Here is a 19,598-nt window from a genome sequence, read left to right as displayed (position 1 = left end):
ATGAGTTAGTGAAAGGGAAGCAAGAGAAACATGAACTGATAGTGTGGGAAGAGCTGGGTGGTGGGAATAGGCAGCCCTTTAAGTGACTGGACTTGCTTCCACCTCCAGGCAGTTGTTCAGCATGTCTCAACTTCAGTCCTCTGCAGTTTTCCATTCTATTCTTAGGATCATAAATGCAGAGCACTTGACTCCCATGACAACTGTGGACCTGAACCTATATGTAAGTTATATCTCTGCTATATTTCTCCTGGGATATCTTCCCTGGGTTTGTATTTGTCATGCATCCCAAGGTTATCTGGAATTCTCACCTACTAGAAGTTTATGCCAATTAAACTTTGGGCCGTCCCAAAGTTTTTTTGGGGCTTAAGGAGAGCCAACTCATTTCCTGTACAGGAAGCTTTAGTCTGCTCACAAATGCGGTTGGGGTGACAGTACAAGATGGGAAGAAAAAGGGCAAAAGAAGGAATGAATAAAATGATTTTCAAAATCTAACGAGAAGAGAAATTGCTTTATGACTCAACTGAAATGAAAATGGTTGCTCTTTTAAAGCAATGGTGGGATGAGTGGGCTAATTTAAACCTTCCTCTCGGGTGATTTTGGAGCCACTCAGAGATGGCTTGGGAATGACAAATTGAAAGCGGCTGGCTTGATTTTGCTGTTCAACTTGTGTGAAATGCCAAAGGTCAATCTAGGTTACAAACTGAGAATCTAGGATATAAGTGTTAAAGTTCAGGAGAACGTAGTCCTTTAAACTTACATATTGCTAGGATTAAAAGCTACTGATCTAGTGGGCAGCAAATGACATGAAGCCTGTGGTAACAGAGTGGAACAGGATGACTAGATGGGTAATTTCAACCAACTACTAGTGATGTGTCAGAGCAGTGAGCTTAGCGAGCTTGTTAACTTGGAATTTTAAATTTAGTCCCATAGATACCCCATCCTTACTCTCTCTGTTTCCCAACAAATATTTGGGTCTAAGGAAATATCATAGTGATAATACAATTTCCAGCCAGTCCCAACTTCCCGTAAAGAAACTTAATTTGGAGATAAACCAGATATTCTAATTCCCATTAGAAAAGTTAATTCTCTCAGTGTCTCTTTCTGTAATCTACCATGCCAGGTATTTGATGTCTTGAGGGAGGTAAGGGGAGGAATGAGGGAGGAAATTGAAAATACTTATTTGAAATTTCCACATCTGACTTTTAGAAAACATCTATGGCAATGGAATAACTTCATTTCATTCTGAGTCTTCTTAACATTTTTTACTTGGGCTGTGGAAATTGGTAAGAGAGATGGAATATCTGTCTACACTAAACCAATGGCTAGAATACAACTTGGATGAGAAATGTACAGTTGAAATTGACCATTTAAAAGACGATTTGTCACACACAGTTTGCATCCATGCAGACTGATAGCTTTATAATTACATTATGTACAAAAATGTTTTAGTTTATTAAGGCAACCACAATTTGGATACTTTGTCCAAGGTGGCTTGATACAACTGGAGTGGTGATACCCTTTGCGCATTTTCATTTTTTTGTTTATAGATAAGAACACTTACTCCCGTTAGTTTTTAAGAAATAATGATTAAGAGATAATGGACTTCTCCTATTGTCTGTTTCATTTTTTTTTTTTTTTTTAACAATCTAAGAAAGTGGTTTGTATGAAAAAAAATCACATACCAAGGCATTGCTAGACTCTTTCTGGTGTGCCTGAGGTTGCAGATGTTGGTGAGTTTTCAGTTCTTCCATTTGCTGTGGGATAGTAAAACCATTTTGATTCTGCCTATTCTCTGCTGATATGTTTTAAGTAAAAAAATAACCTGGTTAACACCTGGGTCAACATATTCTTGGCTGTGATGAATCACTTATTTATTTATTTAATTTTAAAGGGCTCTGTTAATACTGTGTGTCTGGTTCAAAATGACTGGGATTCAAAGCTTTGGAATAGCATGCCAAGGTTGAATTTTACCACACAGTTAAGGAAGGGCATGTTTACGTCATTTAGGTGTTTATCAAGAAAAAGAAGGCAGCAAGTAAGTTAATGAAAGGATTATGAAGTATGATGGCAAAGGAAAAGCAGGACTAGAAGACGCTAGTGTGATAGAGGAGGCATAGGGAAGAAGATGATCTCACGTCTAAGGGTGCCTACCACTGGAATTCCACCTTCTGATTACACAATTCCATCTGAGAGACAGTTTTGTTAACGGAAAGATTCGGTCACCTGGAGATGATGTCGGCACCCCGAAGCCTTGCAGAGCTTAAAAACCAATGAAATGGAAACGGGTTACAACCAAGCCCCTCCGAAATCTGCAAAGAAACCTGCAGCTTTTCTCCCCTTGGAATGTCTCCCAATTGAGGTGTTTCCCTTTAGATTTTCCTGGCCAGCAAAATGAACTTGGAATCGAGGGCGCACCTTGGATGCCGTAGCTCAGGTGGCCATCGGACAGTACTACCGGCTATTTCTATCTGCTCCTCGACGGGTCTTCTCTCCCGGAAAAGGCTCTAGCAATACTGAAGTGCCGCTTGGTTGGGAACTGCTGTGAAGCACAGACAAGCTCCTTTGGAAGGTGTCCCCCTCCTTTGCTTTCCCGAGCTCCTGATGGCTCAGCCCCGTCATCGGGACCGATTCTGCCTGCCCAGCATCTGGAGAGAAGGGCGTCGGTGTCTCTGCAGTGGGGATGCCCCCCCACCCGGCGCACTGCACTCACAAGGTGTCAGTGCCCCCAGCCCCAGGTTCAGACGCCCAGACCTACTAGGGAAGGATATCACTCTCACTCCCTCGGGATTTCCTCGGCCTTTTGGCCTTCACCTCTTCTTCCTGGGAAAGGGGCTGCTGCGGGGGCGGCTGCTGCGGGGGCTGAGCGGGAGGCTGAGGTTTGTGTTTCCTCTTTCCGCCTCGGGGGGCCTTGGGCAGAGGCGGGGGCGGGGGCGGCGGCGGCGGCGGCGGGAGGGGCGGCGGCGGCGGCGGCAGGGGCGGGGCCTCCCGGGCCATGTGGATGACCGCCTCGATGGTGGCCATGACCGCGTCTTGGCTGGCGGCCGGCTCCAGCGCGAGCGGGCTCAGGCTGGGCTTCTGGCCCCTCTTGCTGGGAAGGTCGATGCACTTTTCCAGCACCGGCATTTGGTCGGTGGAGTCCTCATCGAACTGGGTGGGCTGCTTCCGGGGACGCCCTCTCCTCTTCTTGACGAAGTTGTTGCCTGTCTTTGATTGTCTCTGCAGCCGCTTGGCCTTCAGGATCTTGTTCACGTGGTCCAGGTTCTTCTTGGTGGACAGAATCTTGGTGTAGTTGCACATTTTCCGCACCTCGCACTGGATGGCTTCGATCTCCCGCCGCTTGAATCGCTTCTTCAGGGAGGAGCTGGCTGCAGGAGGGGAAGAGAGAAGAAATTGAGAACAGAATGTCCGCCTCCTTAAACGTAGCCTTTGCAGTGATAACATTACATTTGGCTATAAAGAAAATGGAGAATTATTCTAGGGATGTGACTCAGTACTCAATATTTATTCTTCCTTTTGCTTTATTAAAATTAAAAATAGTAAAGATAAACATTGGTTGAATATCTTCTATGTGTACCAAGCATTTCTATTTACATTACTTCAATCTTCACAACAATAATGTGAAAAAAAAAATCATGTTCCCACTTTAAAGATGTGAAAACTGAGGCTCTCACTGTTTAGGTGACCTGCTGTTGTCAGTGGCAATTCAATGGCAGATTCGCAGTATTAATTTTTCCATTACTTTTCCTATTATAGCTTTCAGTTTTTATTTAGCCCTTTGACATTTGATTTGATTCAGTTGAATGTCTTCCGGTAGATTTCGAATGAATATGAACTGTCAACCTGGCAGAAGATATACCATGACCTGATGTAGAATATGTAATGTAACTATTTTATTCCTAACCCTCCTTAGCTGCCAGAGGGGAGTTGTTTCCTGGGACACTGCAGTTGGGATAGCATACCTCTCTACATTGCACCCCCTCCAATGTTCTGGACATGTCAAATTGCTGCTGATTGTCCAATTATAACCAAGTCCTTCTTAACTGGTTCATCTTCTGTAGACTTCAAGGGCTGTACCAGCCAGGTGTTTCTAAATCATTTACAGTCCCGCTACTGGGTTGTTGCAACAAGCTCTTTTCATGTCCTGGTGACCAGATGTGTCTCTATTTTATGAGCCAACCTTCTCCTCTCAGTAAGTCCTGCACTGCTGCCCTCAAATGGCCTTCAGAACAGCTTCACTTGGAAGTTCAGACACTATAAAGTGTGAACGGCTTCAAGACAGAGCAGACCTTTCCTCCTTTAAAACATTCTCCTGGTGTTGTTCATGAGCAGCCTCATGTATACACACACACACACATATACACACACTCTCTCTCTCTCCACTGCCCTATCTTTCCACTGGCCATTTGTAAATTTATGAAGTGTACCGTCACTTAGCTCCCTGCAGCTGTAATTTATCCTAAACGTCCAACCCTAAAGAAGTCCTAGTTGAAGATGTTACCACTCCTAAACATAGAAGAAATTATTTAACTCCTTGGTTTTTGGGTCATCCCATTATCTTTTCACCTAATAGTGGAAAAGCGGATAATTCCTGATCTACCTTCAAAATAAGTTATAAATATCAAAATAGAACAAAGCCAGAGGGAGCTTCTGATTATAAAAATACAATTTTGGTAGTTAATGTTGTAGGAGAACAACACTGCTTGATGTTAAATTCTCAGACACAGGGACCAACTCTTTCCTTCACAGGGCCTAGCATGGTGCCTCATACATAGAAGGGATGTTAAATTTTTTTCAGGACTGAAGAATAAGACTGATCATTGCTGTCTTACAGTCATATTCTCTAGACTAGCTCTCTTGTGGATTTTTAAAGCCATTGTTGCAAATACAGTGACTCCAGGAGTTAACAGGCCTTCATGTCAGAGATACCATTTACCTTGTCCACAATTCATGAGTAAATGAACACTGGTCAGAAATACTACATGAAACTTCTAGCATTATTCCACATATAGGTTGTATTTGCAATTTACCTTCTTTTTGGTTTATACCATCCTTAGATGAAGAAATTGCTCTGTGACATATAATACAGCATGCAGGTATAAAGTAAATCATTTGGGCAATTAACTGGCAATGCTTGCCTGAATAAACCTTGATTGAAACCCTTCATCAGTTGGAGATTATTTTAGGCAAACATAAACAATGGATTGTCCCACTAAGAATTTTCTTTTTAGAATAAATGCCAAAAACAGGAGGAAGGAAAAAAAAGAACCTAGTAGATAGTATTATATTCAATAATATATTATATGCTGCATATTTTTTTTATTATTTAAGCCCTTGTATTAAAAATGATTATCCATGTGGTGCAGCAGTGCTCCAAAATGTATTCACCAAATGCAATGAATGTGACACAATGAAAGAGATTTTTGATGTGGGAGGAGTGGGGTGAGGGGGGGTGGGGGGTATAAGAAAACCTCTTATATTTTTTGAATGTAACTTTTTTGTGATCTATTAACTTTAAAAAAAGATAATTAAAAACTAAAATTAAATTAAAAAAATGGTTATGGGGCCCCTCCCTGGTCAAAATGGAAGAGGGGATGCTTTAGGATGCTGTTCCTCAGTAGAAGTTTGAACAACCAGTAAGAGCCAACCGAAACACCTTTCTCAAAGTTTCAGAAAACAGTTAAAGGATTACAGTAACAGGGTGGGTGCCAAATCAAGGAAAAGGTTACTTAAAAGTGATAGGATCTGGCCAGCTGCTCTCCCATCCACTCACCAGCTTGGTGTGGAGTGGGCCTGTGCTCCCAATGCAGGTCCCTGGACCTAGTGGGAGTGAGTAAGCCATGTGCACATACTAAGAGCATGTATATCTGGCCCAATCTTTCTGATGGTGGCCTGAGAGAATGAACCAGAACACATGCTACAGGGTTGCCATCCAAGAATTGCCCTGCATGTAGGAGATGGCTATAGACCTCTCTTACAAAATGCTATGGGACAGCAGTCAAATTGTGTCTGCCTGTGACAAAGGATCACTGGCTGTAGCATGGACAATGCAGTGTCCAGGATCATGAGGAAAACTTTCTTCAGGAAGAAGGGGTGCTTACATATGTGTAAATAGGGAAATATACCTAGGACCACACTTGCATGCCCAAGAAAAGATGCATGCACAGAAAGCATTAGGGAAACCCCTCTACTTTGACCTGGAGCTATTTTTAAACTCATTTTATGGATAAGCCCTGAAGAAGAGCACTTGCACAGGTCAATCTGCAAAGACTGGGAAATGTGTCATCGTCACCACTTCTTTTTCAGTTCCTGGCAGTCAAGGAAAGCTCCTTCATAACACTAGCTGGATAGGAAGTTTAAGTAACAGACATCTCAGAGTCTACATTATAGCAATAACACATTAAAATATCACAATGTAATCAACAAATGATTACAAAACATGCAAGGAAACAGGAAGTGATGGCCAAGCAAAGGAGAAGATTAAAGCATTAGAAACTATCAATGAGGAGAACCAAGCAGGGACATCCAGACTAGACTTTTAAAAAATGGTCCTAGGGAAGCGGGCTTGGCCCAATGGACAGGGTGTCTGCCTACCACATGGGAGGTCTGTGGTTCAAACCCCGGGCCTCCTTGATCCGTGTGGACCTGGCCCATGTGCAGAGCTGATGCATGCAAGGAGTGCTGTGCCATGCAGGGGTGTCCCCAGCATAGGGGAGCCCCATGCGCAAGGAGTGCATCCCATAAGGAGAGCCACCCAGTACGAAAGAAAGTGCAGCCTACCCAAGAATGGCGCTGCACACATGGAGAGCTGACACAACAAGACGACGCAAAAAAAAGAAACACAGATTCCCAGTGCTGCTGATAAGGATAGAAGCGGTCACAGAAGAACATACAGCAAATGGACACAGAGAGCAGACAATTGGGGGGGGGGGGGTGAAGAGGACAGAAATAAATAAAAAATAATTCTTTTGGAAAAAAAACGTCTAAATATGCTCAAAGAAGTAAAGTGAAACATGTACAAAGAACTGAAGCAAATTAGAAAAACGACTGATGAACACAGAGAGATGGAAATTATGAAAAGGAAACAAACAGAACTGAAGAGTACAGTAACAGAAATGGAAAATTACCTAGAAAAGTTCAAGAGCAGATAGGTGCTGGCAGAAGAAAACATCAGTGAACTTGAAGATAAGACAATTAAAATCATCCAGTCTTAGGAACAGAAAGAAGAAAGTATGACAGAAAGGAAATAGAGTCTGAGGCAGCTGTGGAACACCATCAAGCACATCAAACACATGCAATGTGGGAGTCACAGAAGAAGAGAGAAAGGATATTATATTCAAACTGTTGAATGCCAAAGAGAATTCTGAAAGCTGTAAGAGAAGTGTCATATACAAGGGAGCCTCAATAAGATTAAGCACTGATTTCACATCAGAAACCACTAAGGCAATAAGGGAGTGGGAAGATATATCTAAACTGCTGAAAGCAAAAGAAAATTGGCAACCAAGATTTTCATATCTGGCAAAACTGTTTTTCAAAAATGATGGTGAGATTAAGACATTGCAGATAAAAACTGAGCTTCTCACCAGTAGACTGCCCTTTAAGAGATGCTAAAAAGAGTCCTGTAGGTTGAAAGAAAAAGACGATGGACAAAAGATCAAAGCCACATAAAGAAATAAAGATCTCTGGTAAGGACAATGACATAGGGGAATATAAATGCCAGTACTATTGTATTTTTAATTTGTAACTCCACTTTTCGCTTCCTATAGGATCTAAAAGACAAATACATAAAATTTGTAATGATAAATCAGTGGGTTTGAACTCATAATGTATAAATATGTGATTTGTGATGAGAACTACATGAAAGTGGGGGGACAGAAGAGTATAGGAATATAGCTTGTATATAATGTTGAAGTTGGTATCAAAACAAATGAGATTGTTATCAATTTACTACGGTAAATTTAAGCTTCATAGTAACTACAAAGAAAATATTGGAGAATATGCAACCTCTGATGTTTCATCAGAAATCATGGAGGCAAGAGGAGATGGCAGAAATTAGAGTACAGTTTGCCGGGGTTAGGGGGCAGGGAGTATGGGGAGTTGATGCAGGGAAGATAAGAAGTTTTAATAATGGAAGGTGGTAAGGGTATTGCAACATCATGAATGGGATTAAATCCAATCAATGGTATGCTTGGGAATGGCTGAAATGGGAAAGTATATGTTGTATAAACAATTTTTAAAAGTTGCTGCCACAGTTTAAAAAAGAAAAGAAAAGAAAGAGCAACTAAAGAGTCAGGGATAATTAAATGTAATACATGATCCTAGATGGGATCTGAAGGAAGGTGGGGAGGGAGAAGGCTCCAAAGAACCTTAATAGGACAGACAAAAAAATTGAATTATAGACTGTAAGCTTTAGATCAATGTTAAATTTATTTAATTTTATAACTACATTTAAGGTGGATATATAAGTAAATATCCTTGTTCTTGGGGAATGTACAAGGTAGTGTTAATTGTTCAAGGAACATGATGTATACAACCTATACTCAAGTGTAGAGAAAACAGACTGATAAATAAACATACAGACAGAAAGATAGATGGATCGATGATACTGCAAATGTGACAAAATGTTAAAACTGATGGATCTCAGTAAAGAGAGGGGGATGGTAGGGGTATCTTGGGAGTTCTCTATATTAGGTTTGTATTATTTTTGTAACTTTTCTGTAAGTTGGAAAGTATTTTAAAATAAAGAGATTATTTTTAAAAAGATTATGAAAAAATTAATATTAAGTAGTGTAAATCTGCAGAAAAGCAGTTAAAACAAACTGAATCTTGTCTACCCATCATTTGCGTTGAACAAATATTCACTTTTTGCCACAGTCTTTAAAGAAAAAAAATAGACGGCATATTTAGTTAAGTTATTGTTGCTCACTCCATTCCCTTCCCTTCCTTGTGTTTATATTTTCATTGCATATATATGGACCCTTATTGGTAAAAATTAAAGACTGAAACTACCTAATGTTGGTAATGATGTGAGAAACTGAGAATTCTTGCATAATGTTGACAGAAGGGTAAATTGGTTTAATCACTTAGGAGAGCAATCTGTCAATAACCATTAGAGATGAAGACGGGCATGCTCAATGCTCCAGCAATTCTATGTTGAGGCCGCCTCTTTTACTCATTTGTAACAGGAGACAAAAGATGTCAAAGGATGTTCCTTGTAGCTCAGTATATGTTAGAGAAACTAGAAACAATCTAAATGCTAATCAAAAAAGTAATGACTAAACTGTACTATATTTAAACAGTAGAATATTAGACATGTGTTAAAATGAATAAACTTCATATAAATATACTGACATAGTAAAATCGAAAAAAAAATTTCTGTAAAAAAAAGCAAATTGCAAAAATATTTGTTGGTATATCATTTATGTAAATTTTAAAACACACAGGTCTCTTGAATTTTTATTTTGTCTTTAATGGCCAATTGTAGAGGTTAAAACTGACCACTGTTTGGGAGACCAACCATGAGCCAAAGAATGTGTGGTTGAGATTTCAAAAACTCCTTTATAGAACTTTATGAAACATCTAGAGCAGTGGTGTCCAGTAGAACTTTCTGCAATGGTGGGAGTGTTCTACATCTGTGCTTTCCATAGGGTAGCCACTAACAACATGTGGCTATTGAGCACTTGAAATGTGGTTAATGCAACTGAAAAACTGGAGTTTTATTTTTTTAAATTTAGTCTTAACCAGCTACATGTGGCTGGTGGCCACCATACTGGTCAGCACAGCTCTAAATCTAACCACAAGGAAATAGGGAGGACAGAAAACATCCAAGGATTCACTCAGTAAATACAGAGTGTGGGAAACCCCAGATAAACAACCTGGTATCTTCAACTAATAAATTGCAAAGAGAGGGGTGGGGTGGAGGAAGAGAATATAAAGACTGAAAGCCAGTCAATCACAATATAGGGACCACATTTGGTTGTCAATTTAAACAAACTGTTAAAAAAAAAGATTATGAAATAAATGGGAATTTGGACTCTAGATATTTCATGATATGTAATTACTGGTAATTTTCTTATGTGTGATAATTGTATTATTTTTTAAAGCACCTATCTTTTAGAAATATATACCAAAATATTTATAGATAAAATCATGATATCTTGGCTTTGTTTCAAAATAATAAGGAATGGAGGAGGTAGGTGGAGGTATTGATAAAACAAGATTTGGGCGTGAGTTGATAATGTTGGAGCTGGCTGATGGGCACACAGAGACTCGTAGTGCTATTCTGTCCACTTAGGTAAAAGCCTGTGTCTAAATAAGTCTGTGAGAGACTGGGGTGTAGGGTTAGGAATTCAACCTCTCTTTTGGGGGATACAATTTGACCCCTAATGTCTTTCTTTTTTAAATTGTGAACTTTTAGGTTTTTCACATCTATGTAACATCTGACTTTTGCTCTGCCATTGTGTTTAGAATCCCAAGTTTTAGTGCAGGTGCATCATCCCTGTATGTGCACAATAGCAGAGTGCAGGGTAGAGAAAGGAACAAGGTGAATTAGGACCCGTTGCTTAACCTCTCGCGGTCTCTTTCCACATTTGTTGTCAGTGGCTGGTTAGACTGTTCTGCTTCCAAAGTTCTCTTCCAGATTTAAAGTTTGTTGTGATTCTTTCCTAGACTCACTACCAACTTAATATTCTCTGCAAAACCTGGAGTGGCCTTCTAAACACTTATTTCATCTAATAATTATGAAATCTTAGTGTGGGGGGAGGAAGGCTGTAGACTTGGCAGGGTTTGATAGTCACAAATCATTCTTCATATTGCTTATGATTTCACTGTCCCTCTAAATGTTTACAGATTTTTCTCTCTTCAAATTGTTTCATTACTGGACAGTAATTTCTGGTCTCTTATTGGAAGATTGATTCCATATTTGTTCTCCTTCCTATAATTGCCCTATATCTTGCCTGTTCTTTGTTAGTTTTAAAGAATAATTATGAGTGGTTGAGGGAAAAGGAAAACTCATGTCTTCATAACCCTGCAATGCAAATCATCTAGACCCTGTCTGCTTTAAAACTGTCATGCAAATGGTTGAGGTGGTTTTGGTCCAGATCTGAACTTTCCATCTCCTCATTCCCATTATCAGAGGATTGGCTCATCAGCATTCTGCTGATTTTGTCACGTCTTTTATGGTAATTTAAGACTGGCTTTAGCAGTACTTTCTGTACACAGACTTTATAGATACAGTGCTGGCACCATGAGCCAAGACAAAGGCCAACAAGGCTTTGGCTATATAGAGGGTTCCCAAGAAAGAGGTGCTAATGGTTTGGAGACTGTACTTTGTGTGTGTAGGTCACATCTCAGTTTTATTATTTTTTTAAAGATTTCTTTCTCCCTGCCCCCTATTGTCTGCTCTTTGTGTCCATTCAGTGTGTGTTCTTCTGTGTCTGCCTGGATTGTTGTCAGCAGCACCAGGAATCTGTGTCTCTTTTTGTTGCATCATCTTGCTGCGTCAACTCTCCATGTGTGCGGAGCCACTCCTGGGCGGGCTGCGCTTTTCTTGCGCTGGGCAGCTCTCCTTACAGGGTGCACTCCTTGCACATGGGGCTCCCCTACTACGCGGGGGACACCCCTGTGTGGTGGCACGGTACTCCTTGTGCACATCAGCATTGCGCATGGGCCAGCTCACCACACATGCCAGTTTTATAAGAACTCTTTGGAGGGATGTGGATTTATCGCTACACTCCTAAGAGTCTCTTACTATCTGAATGTCCTTAAGAAAAGCTAGGGTAATGTTGGGGACTGTTAAACTAACTGGAGTTGAGTTGCCTTCCTGGTAGGACAGAGTCAGAACTCTATCTGCCCCTGTCAAGACCAAGAGCTGCAGTGCCAGTTGCTTTGTATGCTGGTAGAAGTACGATTCTTCGAAGGCAAAGGCCGTGTCTTCTCTCTGGACTTGCCAAGTTCCTGGCACAGCAGTACATGATCTGGGACACAGTCAGCAAATACCAGCTCAAGGGAATTCAGTTGTTTCACATTCTCCAATGCAAATTGGGTGTGTTTTACTTGTACTTGTGGGTAACTGATTCATTAATGGTCCCTTATTTCCCTAATGCGGCCTTTTACTTTCTAATGAGAAGTATGAAGCCACCTGCCTTGGCATGCATTTCTTCCTCTATCCTTAGAATATGAATTTACCATTTACAGTCCTGGACTTAATCGCTCTTTTGAAAAAGATGGCAAGTTGCCTGTGCTGGTGAAGCCTCGGCAAGGTCTGGCAGGTCTCCGTGCTTTGGTCCTGCTGGCCACCGGGCTGAGTGTGGAGTACTGCTCTTCAATTTTAAAGCAGCAATTTAGAATTAAGGGCTAGCAGATGGGGGAGATCTGTCATGACATAAAGGTGCTTTCATTCTGCTCTTAAAATCATCTTAAGGCAGTGTATTGTTTGCAGCACAGTAACTGCGACTATTCAAACAGCTTCCTCTCAGAGGATTTATTGTGCACAAGCATCCTCTCTCAGCTGCAAGGGTTCGGGGGACCCTGCTCTTGCTCCTTTTTCACATTTTTATCCCTGGGGACAGGTGAAGGAGGCAGTTTGGCTGATGAAGGGGTGTAGCAGTGTGGGTGGAAGTGTGTGCACTGTGTGCACGGTCACGTGTGTGAGCTCTGAAGTGGGACAGGCCGCCAAACACTAAGTGCCCAGGGCATGGGCTTAGCTTTACTCTGTTAGGGGTCTGGGACCTTGCCCAGCCCTGCCCTGCCTCTGCAACCACGCCCACACCGGCCACCTGCTCTCTGTCTCCCCAGGCCTGATCTGGTTTTAAATCTGCAGCCTCCCCGAGTGAGGTGTACATTCTTAGGGAGGAAGCAAGGCTACCTACTGGGCTGCAGGAAGAAAATATTAATAATTTTATTATGTTATTGATATTTTATCTACAAATGAGAACTGAATTAAGCTGTGTAATGCTTAACACATGGAGTAAACAGTGATGGTCCTATTTGGGATGCACATCAGCTGACCACGGCAGGGCATGTGGAACCTGTGAGAAGAGAGAGAACTCATACTGCACGTGAGGGGCAGACAGGACAGCCCCTTCTGCTCCAAATGCTACAGCAGGGTAGTCCTATGTGGCTAATAGTAGAAAAAAATGACCTTTAAACAGAAAAGCAGGTTATAATACTTTGTAATGAGAGGGGAAAGAAGTAGGAGCTATTTTACAGGCTACACAGTTTTGCTAGTTATGCAGCAAATTGTATGAGTTGCCATTTTCAAAGATGAATCTGGCAACTTCCTTGAGCAAAAGAAAAACAGTTCTACATTTTCTCACCTTTCCCATGCTGACAACGAGCTGTCAGTAATGTTACTTGAAAACATTAAAAAACCAAACAAACCACTTTTTTAATGTCCTTTTAATGGCAAAATAGGTAAGAAAGTAACTGCTTTTATGAAACTTCTGCTATGGAGACAGCATTTTGAGAAACTGGAAATGAAACCATTATCTGGCAATTTTGTTGTTAAAATGATATATTATAACCTATAAAATCCCCTAAATCCACAAATTTAAAATCTTGTAAACAGAGTAAACTTCCAAATGAAGAGTTTCAGAGATTTGGACTCAAAAAACACAATGCCTTCTGCTTTGCAAGACCATCTGATTGTAAATAAGGACCATGTTAGCTAGATTTCAACAAAAACCTTTCTAAATTTTTGGATGGGATTGAAAAATAAATTAGTATTCTGATTTAAGCAAATCAATGATGAACTTTCTCCTTTTGGATCTATGTATCTAAGCAAAACATCCTTTTTACCTACAATATCTACTAATAGCAAGTAATAAACTGAATGCAGAATCAAACCTTAAAATTGCTTTATTACAAGTATTTAAAAAAACAAGATTTTCAAAAACAATTACAAACTCACTTTGTTGGCCCTCCCTAAAACATTGTTAAAAATATAAAAATTAGTGTAAAATTTGAATGGCAGCAAACATATTTCTATTTCATTAATGAGAATAAATAAAATTCTTTTATAAATCTGGTTTACTTTAGGTCTCTTTCATTCTTTTAAAGTTTATACTTAAAAAATGAGTCTGTATTATTAAACAGGCATTTATAGAGGATAACTGTTCAAAATTACTTTACTGCTATCAATGCATGATTATAAAATTTGGAGACTGCTGCTTTAAAGCTTTTCCTGCTTTTTCTAAACCCCTAAGGAGCTTCTTCACTCATTTAGCATTTAATCCCAGAAGACTTTGAAACTTGCTAAGAGCCTATGACCTAAGAAGGATTAAAGCTCCTTGAAGACAGAAAGAATGTGTTCTTCTTCATATTCCTCATAAAAATGAGTAGAGTTACTTTGTCATAGGGGATGGATGGTTAGTAGTTCCTGATGGATTGGTTCAAGATTGCAAGTTGCTGGAGACTGAGGGCAGAAGGAGCTCAGATATCAGAGAGCTAGCAACAGAGGTGATTATAGCAATCTGAAAGGTGCAATGTGCATTTTCATTAGCAGGGATTGCCTAGCACGGATCAACAGAAGTCTTTAAATCTGAGAGATTTTCTGGGGTGACACTTAATGTCAAAGTTCCTGCCTTTCTTGAGGAGTGAATTGGGAGAGGTGCCCAGGCCAAGTGAGGAATGCTAGGGCCACTTAGCCCTACCCTTCATCTGCTTTGGCTTTGGATGTGGCATGAAGCTCCAGTGCCTGCACACTGACTAGGCAACATGGAAGACTGGAGAGAAATGTAGTTCACACCAAAAAGTTTGACACCACACCTGTTGAGTCCCACTGCGTGCCAGGTGGCCCCACAGTGGGGGTGGTTGCACCCCCTCAAAGTGCTCTTTATATTTCTTTTTCCTTCCTGCTAAACCATGGTGTAGCTTTATCCTAACCATAAATACCATCCCTTATGTAACACTCCAACTATTGTAGATGAGAGATTCCCCTTCTAATTTTTAAAATTGTTGGGGGAAAAAAGAAATGTAGTAAAGGACAAAGGATAATGGAACAAATAAAATCTTAGGAAAATTTACACATTTTCAATCGCTAGACTTGGATGAAATAAATCCTTGTTGACCTACCATTACATTAAATGGTAGGTATCCATGTTTCACTTTCTTCCTGGTTTTAATTATAACTGCATTTGTTTACTTCAGTACTCAGGCTTGTTGTTCACAATCTGCCAGAAAACATGTTGACTTATTCATTAGGGGAAGGAAGTTCTAGTCTCAACTTTTCACCCCTCACTTTGGTGTTCCTTAATTTCTGAGATGGACCCTTCTGAATAAATGTGATTCTGTGAAAACACTCATGTACCTCCAAATCTTCTCCATGTGAAACATCCTCATTCTTCATCTAAATTTCATATTAATGAAATTTTAGGCCATAGTACATTTTGATCTCCCTCCTCTGGATACTTCATCATCTGCAAAAGTTCAGCTTAAAATGTGGAGCCCAGAATTGAACTCATTTTCCCAGAATGAAAAGAGTAGTGCAGGAAAATTAGGTTAATTTCTGTGATCACAGTACTATATTTCTATTGAAAAAACTGCATTTTCTTTAGTAGCAACATCATACTGTTGAGCTCATATTAAATGAAGGTTCAAATAACTCTTAAATACTTTTATATAATCTTCCACAAACCATGTTTTCATAAAAACTGTCACCAAACCTGGTCATTGCTATGTGCAATTGATTTTTTTCTCTCATTCAAATGCAAGTTTTCTACTTAATCGTGCAAAGCTTAATTTGATTTAATTTGATTGATTTTTTTGTTTTCAGGCCAGTTTTCTAGTCTGTTGTGAAAGTTTTGAATCTTAATTTTGTTTTCTCAGAGATTGCCCAGATTTTTACAGATTTCCAAAGAAGTTGAATACTCTCAAAGTTAATTATTGTCCCTTTAATTCTTTCTGGGCATAAGTCAAGTGACTCAAATGCATGCCATTGTTTTTCTCTTTATGGAAGTCATTTTAGGGTAAAAATGTCAATTTGCACAACAAAATATCCCTGTATTCTTCATAGAAACAATAAACAATTTATGCCCACTGCTTTAGACTTTCACATATTTTTGAGTGTGCTAGTTACTAGATGATGGATGTGCCACAGAAACAATAACTCTGCACAGCCTACAGGTATGTGCTCAACTCTATTATTTCTGTAAGTGTCAGAGAGAATATTGCATCTGATGTTGAATTGGGGAAAAAAGTCTTGCATTTTTCTTTTATCCAGAGGCAGTTCTTCTACCCTAGTAAGGGGGGGGGGGGAAAGACAAAAAACCCAAAGCAAAAAAGAAAAACAAAAAAAGTAGGCATAGTTCTGGTGCTTCCACACTTGCACTGAAATTCAGTTTTAAAGGCTTTTTATTTATACTTTATAGCACATCCTACCCATTCTTTAAAACTCCAATTAAATTCTCCTCTAGGAGCCATCCAGGGACTCTCATTTCAACTTCAATCTTACTGTCCCCCCGTACATTGCTAGTGCCTGTCTGATAGCACTTGACAGTCTATCCTGTATTAGGACCATAGGATTAATCTATGTTTATATCTCATCTTAAAGTGTGTCTTCCGAGGGGAAAAGGACCAGACCTTAGTCATTCGTATTCATTCTTGGAACAAATCTTGCCCCATTGTGTGCCAAGCCCTGAGCAAGGCACTGAATTCTGAGTCCCCATTCTCCTCCTCCCAACTAGTGACCAGAAAGGTGCTCAGCTGACTGACCCGACTTGAAATCAGTCTTTGTGACCTGACCCAAACCAACATTTACCATCTATTTTATAAAGTCTGTGTGTGTGACATGAAAGGATTTATTGAAGGAGATCCAAATCACTGTAAATTAAATTAGATGCTCACATATTTCAGCTGTTCCCTACTCTACTCAGAGGAGCCATTAACTGTTTGGAGTTTCTAAGCTATGACTGAAATCACTGAAATATTGTGGAATATAGACTGATATTCAAAGGACTCTGTAGAAGTGGAGTTTCGATGAGTCATAGACAAAAACAAGTTTGGATCTTATTAAGAGCCACTAAGCAAATCATCTTAAACAGTTAAGGCCACAGATCGAAACCATGGGTTCCCTGGAAAAGGAATGCACATATATTATATATTAATTATCCAACATAAAAAACTCAGAGAGAGGGGAGGGGAGTGGGTATAGCTCAGTAAGTGAAGGCCTGCTTCTCACGAGGTCCCCAGTCCCTCCAAAAGAAAAAAAAAAAAAAAAAGAAAAGAAAAAAAAAAAACACTCAGAGAGAATGGTCTTTACAGTGCCAAACATTTGAATCAAAATTATAATGGTTTATTGAGGAGAAGGGAGTCATGGGGGAAGGTTCTATGCTCTTTTGGCAAATATAATAGACATTCAAGTTCTGAGCATGCTACTAGTGTTTTTATTTTATTTTTTTGATATGATATTGCTTTAACATTTTTTTCAAATATAAGCTTGGACAGACTCAAGGCAGCAAATACTCCTTCCTCAATTTAAGATTTGACAATTTAAAAGGAAAAAGCTCATTCATCTTTCCCTTTTAGAGACCATAAATTATTGGCTCATATGCCATGTGGCTTGGATTCTAGGAAAAGTTAGTGTAAACAAACCCAAGTTACAATGTGTGGAGTAAGAGAGTGAGTCATAAACAAAACACAGACATATGCTCTCATATAAATAAGGGCCTGGATCATCAGCTTTCCAAAGTCTGCTTCCCATTAATTACACAACAAAATGAACTTTCCATATGTAAAGCCCAAATCACTTAACTCTAGTGACTTACACAAGACAAAATTCAGATTATTACTATTTAGGCACCAACAAAACTGGATTTCAAAATATGGAAAGTCCTATCAAAATATCATCAGGTGTAGAGAGCCAGATACTCCTTGGAGGAGTGTTTTTGACCATATAAACTATACCCTGGAAACCCACTGGGACACTGGTTTTGATTCCCTGCTGAACTTATAGGCAGTATTAGGCTCATTCTCTTTTGTTCTGAGCTCTGGCATCTTTATGGGACAAACCCTGGATCCAGGCCACACAGGATATGCACAGATGCTTCAGGGAGCACTGAACAATTGAAATTCCCTCTACCGGTATCATCTCTCTGTCTTTTAAAAATGTCCATTAGTAGCACAAACCCACATTTCCTGATCTCCTTATGGAGACTATCTGGTCTCCTCCTTAGTTTCAAGAGGCATCAAAGAAATATACAAAAATACATTGGGATGTTTAGTATAAAAACCACATGTTTCTAATCCACCTAAGAAGTGGGGAAGAAGATTCTTCATCAGGTGAGAAACTGAAAGGTGGGAAGTAGTTGATCTTTTGTGTCCTTTTCAGAAGCAAACTTCATAAAACAAATCAGCAGAGTTAGTTCCAAAGTTTGTTAATAGCTCAGGTATGGTACTTTAGGTGTGGTGGTGGTGGTGGGGTGGTGACTAAAAGAACTTTTACTCCTTGTTAGTGGAGGTGTAGGTGGTTTTTGATCATTCATTTACTCAACAGTGTTTTTGTAACATCTACTCTTTGTATCATAACATAGGCCATACAAGGCAAATTGAATGCATTCAAGGAAAGGGGAAGGAACTAACATTTTTGGAGACCCTACAGTGCAAGCTGCAGAACTTCACATTTCTGCACAAGGACACTAGTGTCCCTACTGTACGAAGATGTGAGACAAGACCTCAGAGGTTAAACATCACACATCTCAGAAGTGGTGGATTCAAGGATTCAAGCAAAGGCTACACTATTTCAAAGTCAGTTTCATATAATATTGACTTAGGAGAGCAAAGAAGACAATGAGCTAGGTAAGGAGTGAGGAAACATGGTTTTCCTCATCAATTTTCTACTATTAGCTGCCTCAGTGTGCCAAGTTTCTCTCAATTTCACAATCTCAAAGACCTCTTCCAGCCCCAAATTCCATGCTCATGAGGTGAGCAGAAAGAGTCTAGGTTTCCTAACCCCTAATCATGTCATATTTGAAATTTAGGTCACCTCTCAACTCAATTTCCTCATTTGCAAAAGGAAGGTGTTGACAGAGGTCCCTTCTAGTCTTTTCTAATCCAGTTTAAACAGCAGGAGACAGGGGCACCTCTGGGAGAAGGTCCTGGGGATTATTCCAGTGGCTCTTTCTCTCTTCCCTAGCCTCTCTCCCTCTTTCCCCCCTCTTCCTCTTTGTCACACCTGTCTCACAATCCTTACTCTATTCTCTCACTGCCTCCTTTCCTTCCATCTCCCTCTTTTTATCGCCCCCCCCCCCCGCCTCTTTTAGACCAACTACAGACTGCCTGGACCACTAAAGATCATTCTTAATGACAGATATTACACAGTCCTTTCACACTGCCTGAGGCCATTTCCGCAGCAATGAGCAGGAAAGACTTTTCTGCCCTTCTTAGCAGCTGGGCTCAGTACGCCAACTTCACTGGAACCAAGAAGTTTTTCAAAAACTCTCCATTAATTACAGGGAACCTGAAGCACTGTCCCCCTTCTCATTAACACAGTTGCTTTCAGTTGCCACTAAATTATCTCACCACCATTAAACCAACAATCTAATTAGACTTCTGGAAATGGAGAGAGCCAGTGAATAAGGCAGGCAGAGCACTTTCATCTCAAAACT

At 40.1% G+C, this 19,598-nt stretch overlaps 1 protein-coding gene across 1 annotated transcript in view; it reads right to left on the bottom strand.

Annotated features, from left to right (window-relative positions):
* Window positions 1-1,618: 1,618 nt before the first annotated feature.
* SETBP1 (SET binding protein 1) overlaps window positions 1,619-19,598 on the bottom strand; it is a 382,254-nt gene continuing 364,274 nt past the window's right edge. The window contains exon 6 of the mRNA XM_058277610.2: window positions 1,619-3,365. Coding sequence (XP_058133593.1) covers window positions 2,755-3,365 — 611 coding nt within the window. The 3' untranslated portion in view covers window positions 1,619-2,754. The remainder of the gene's footprint in view (window positions 3,366-19,598) is intronic.

This window comes from Dasypus novemcinctus, chromosome 16 (assembly GCF_030445035.2).
Source record: "Dasypus novemcinctus isolate mDasNov1 chromosome 16, mDasNov1.1.hap2, whole genome shotgun sequence".
NCBI classification, from domain to species: domain Eukaryota; kingdom Metazoa; phylum Chordata; class Mammalia; order Cingulata; family Dasypodidae; genus Dasypus; species Dasypus novemcinctus.
This window is presented reverse-complemented; position numbering and strand designations above follow the sequence as displayed.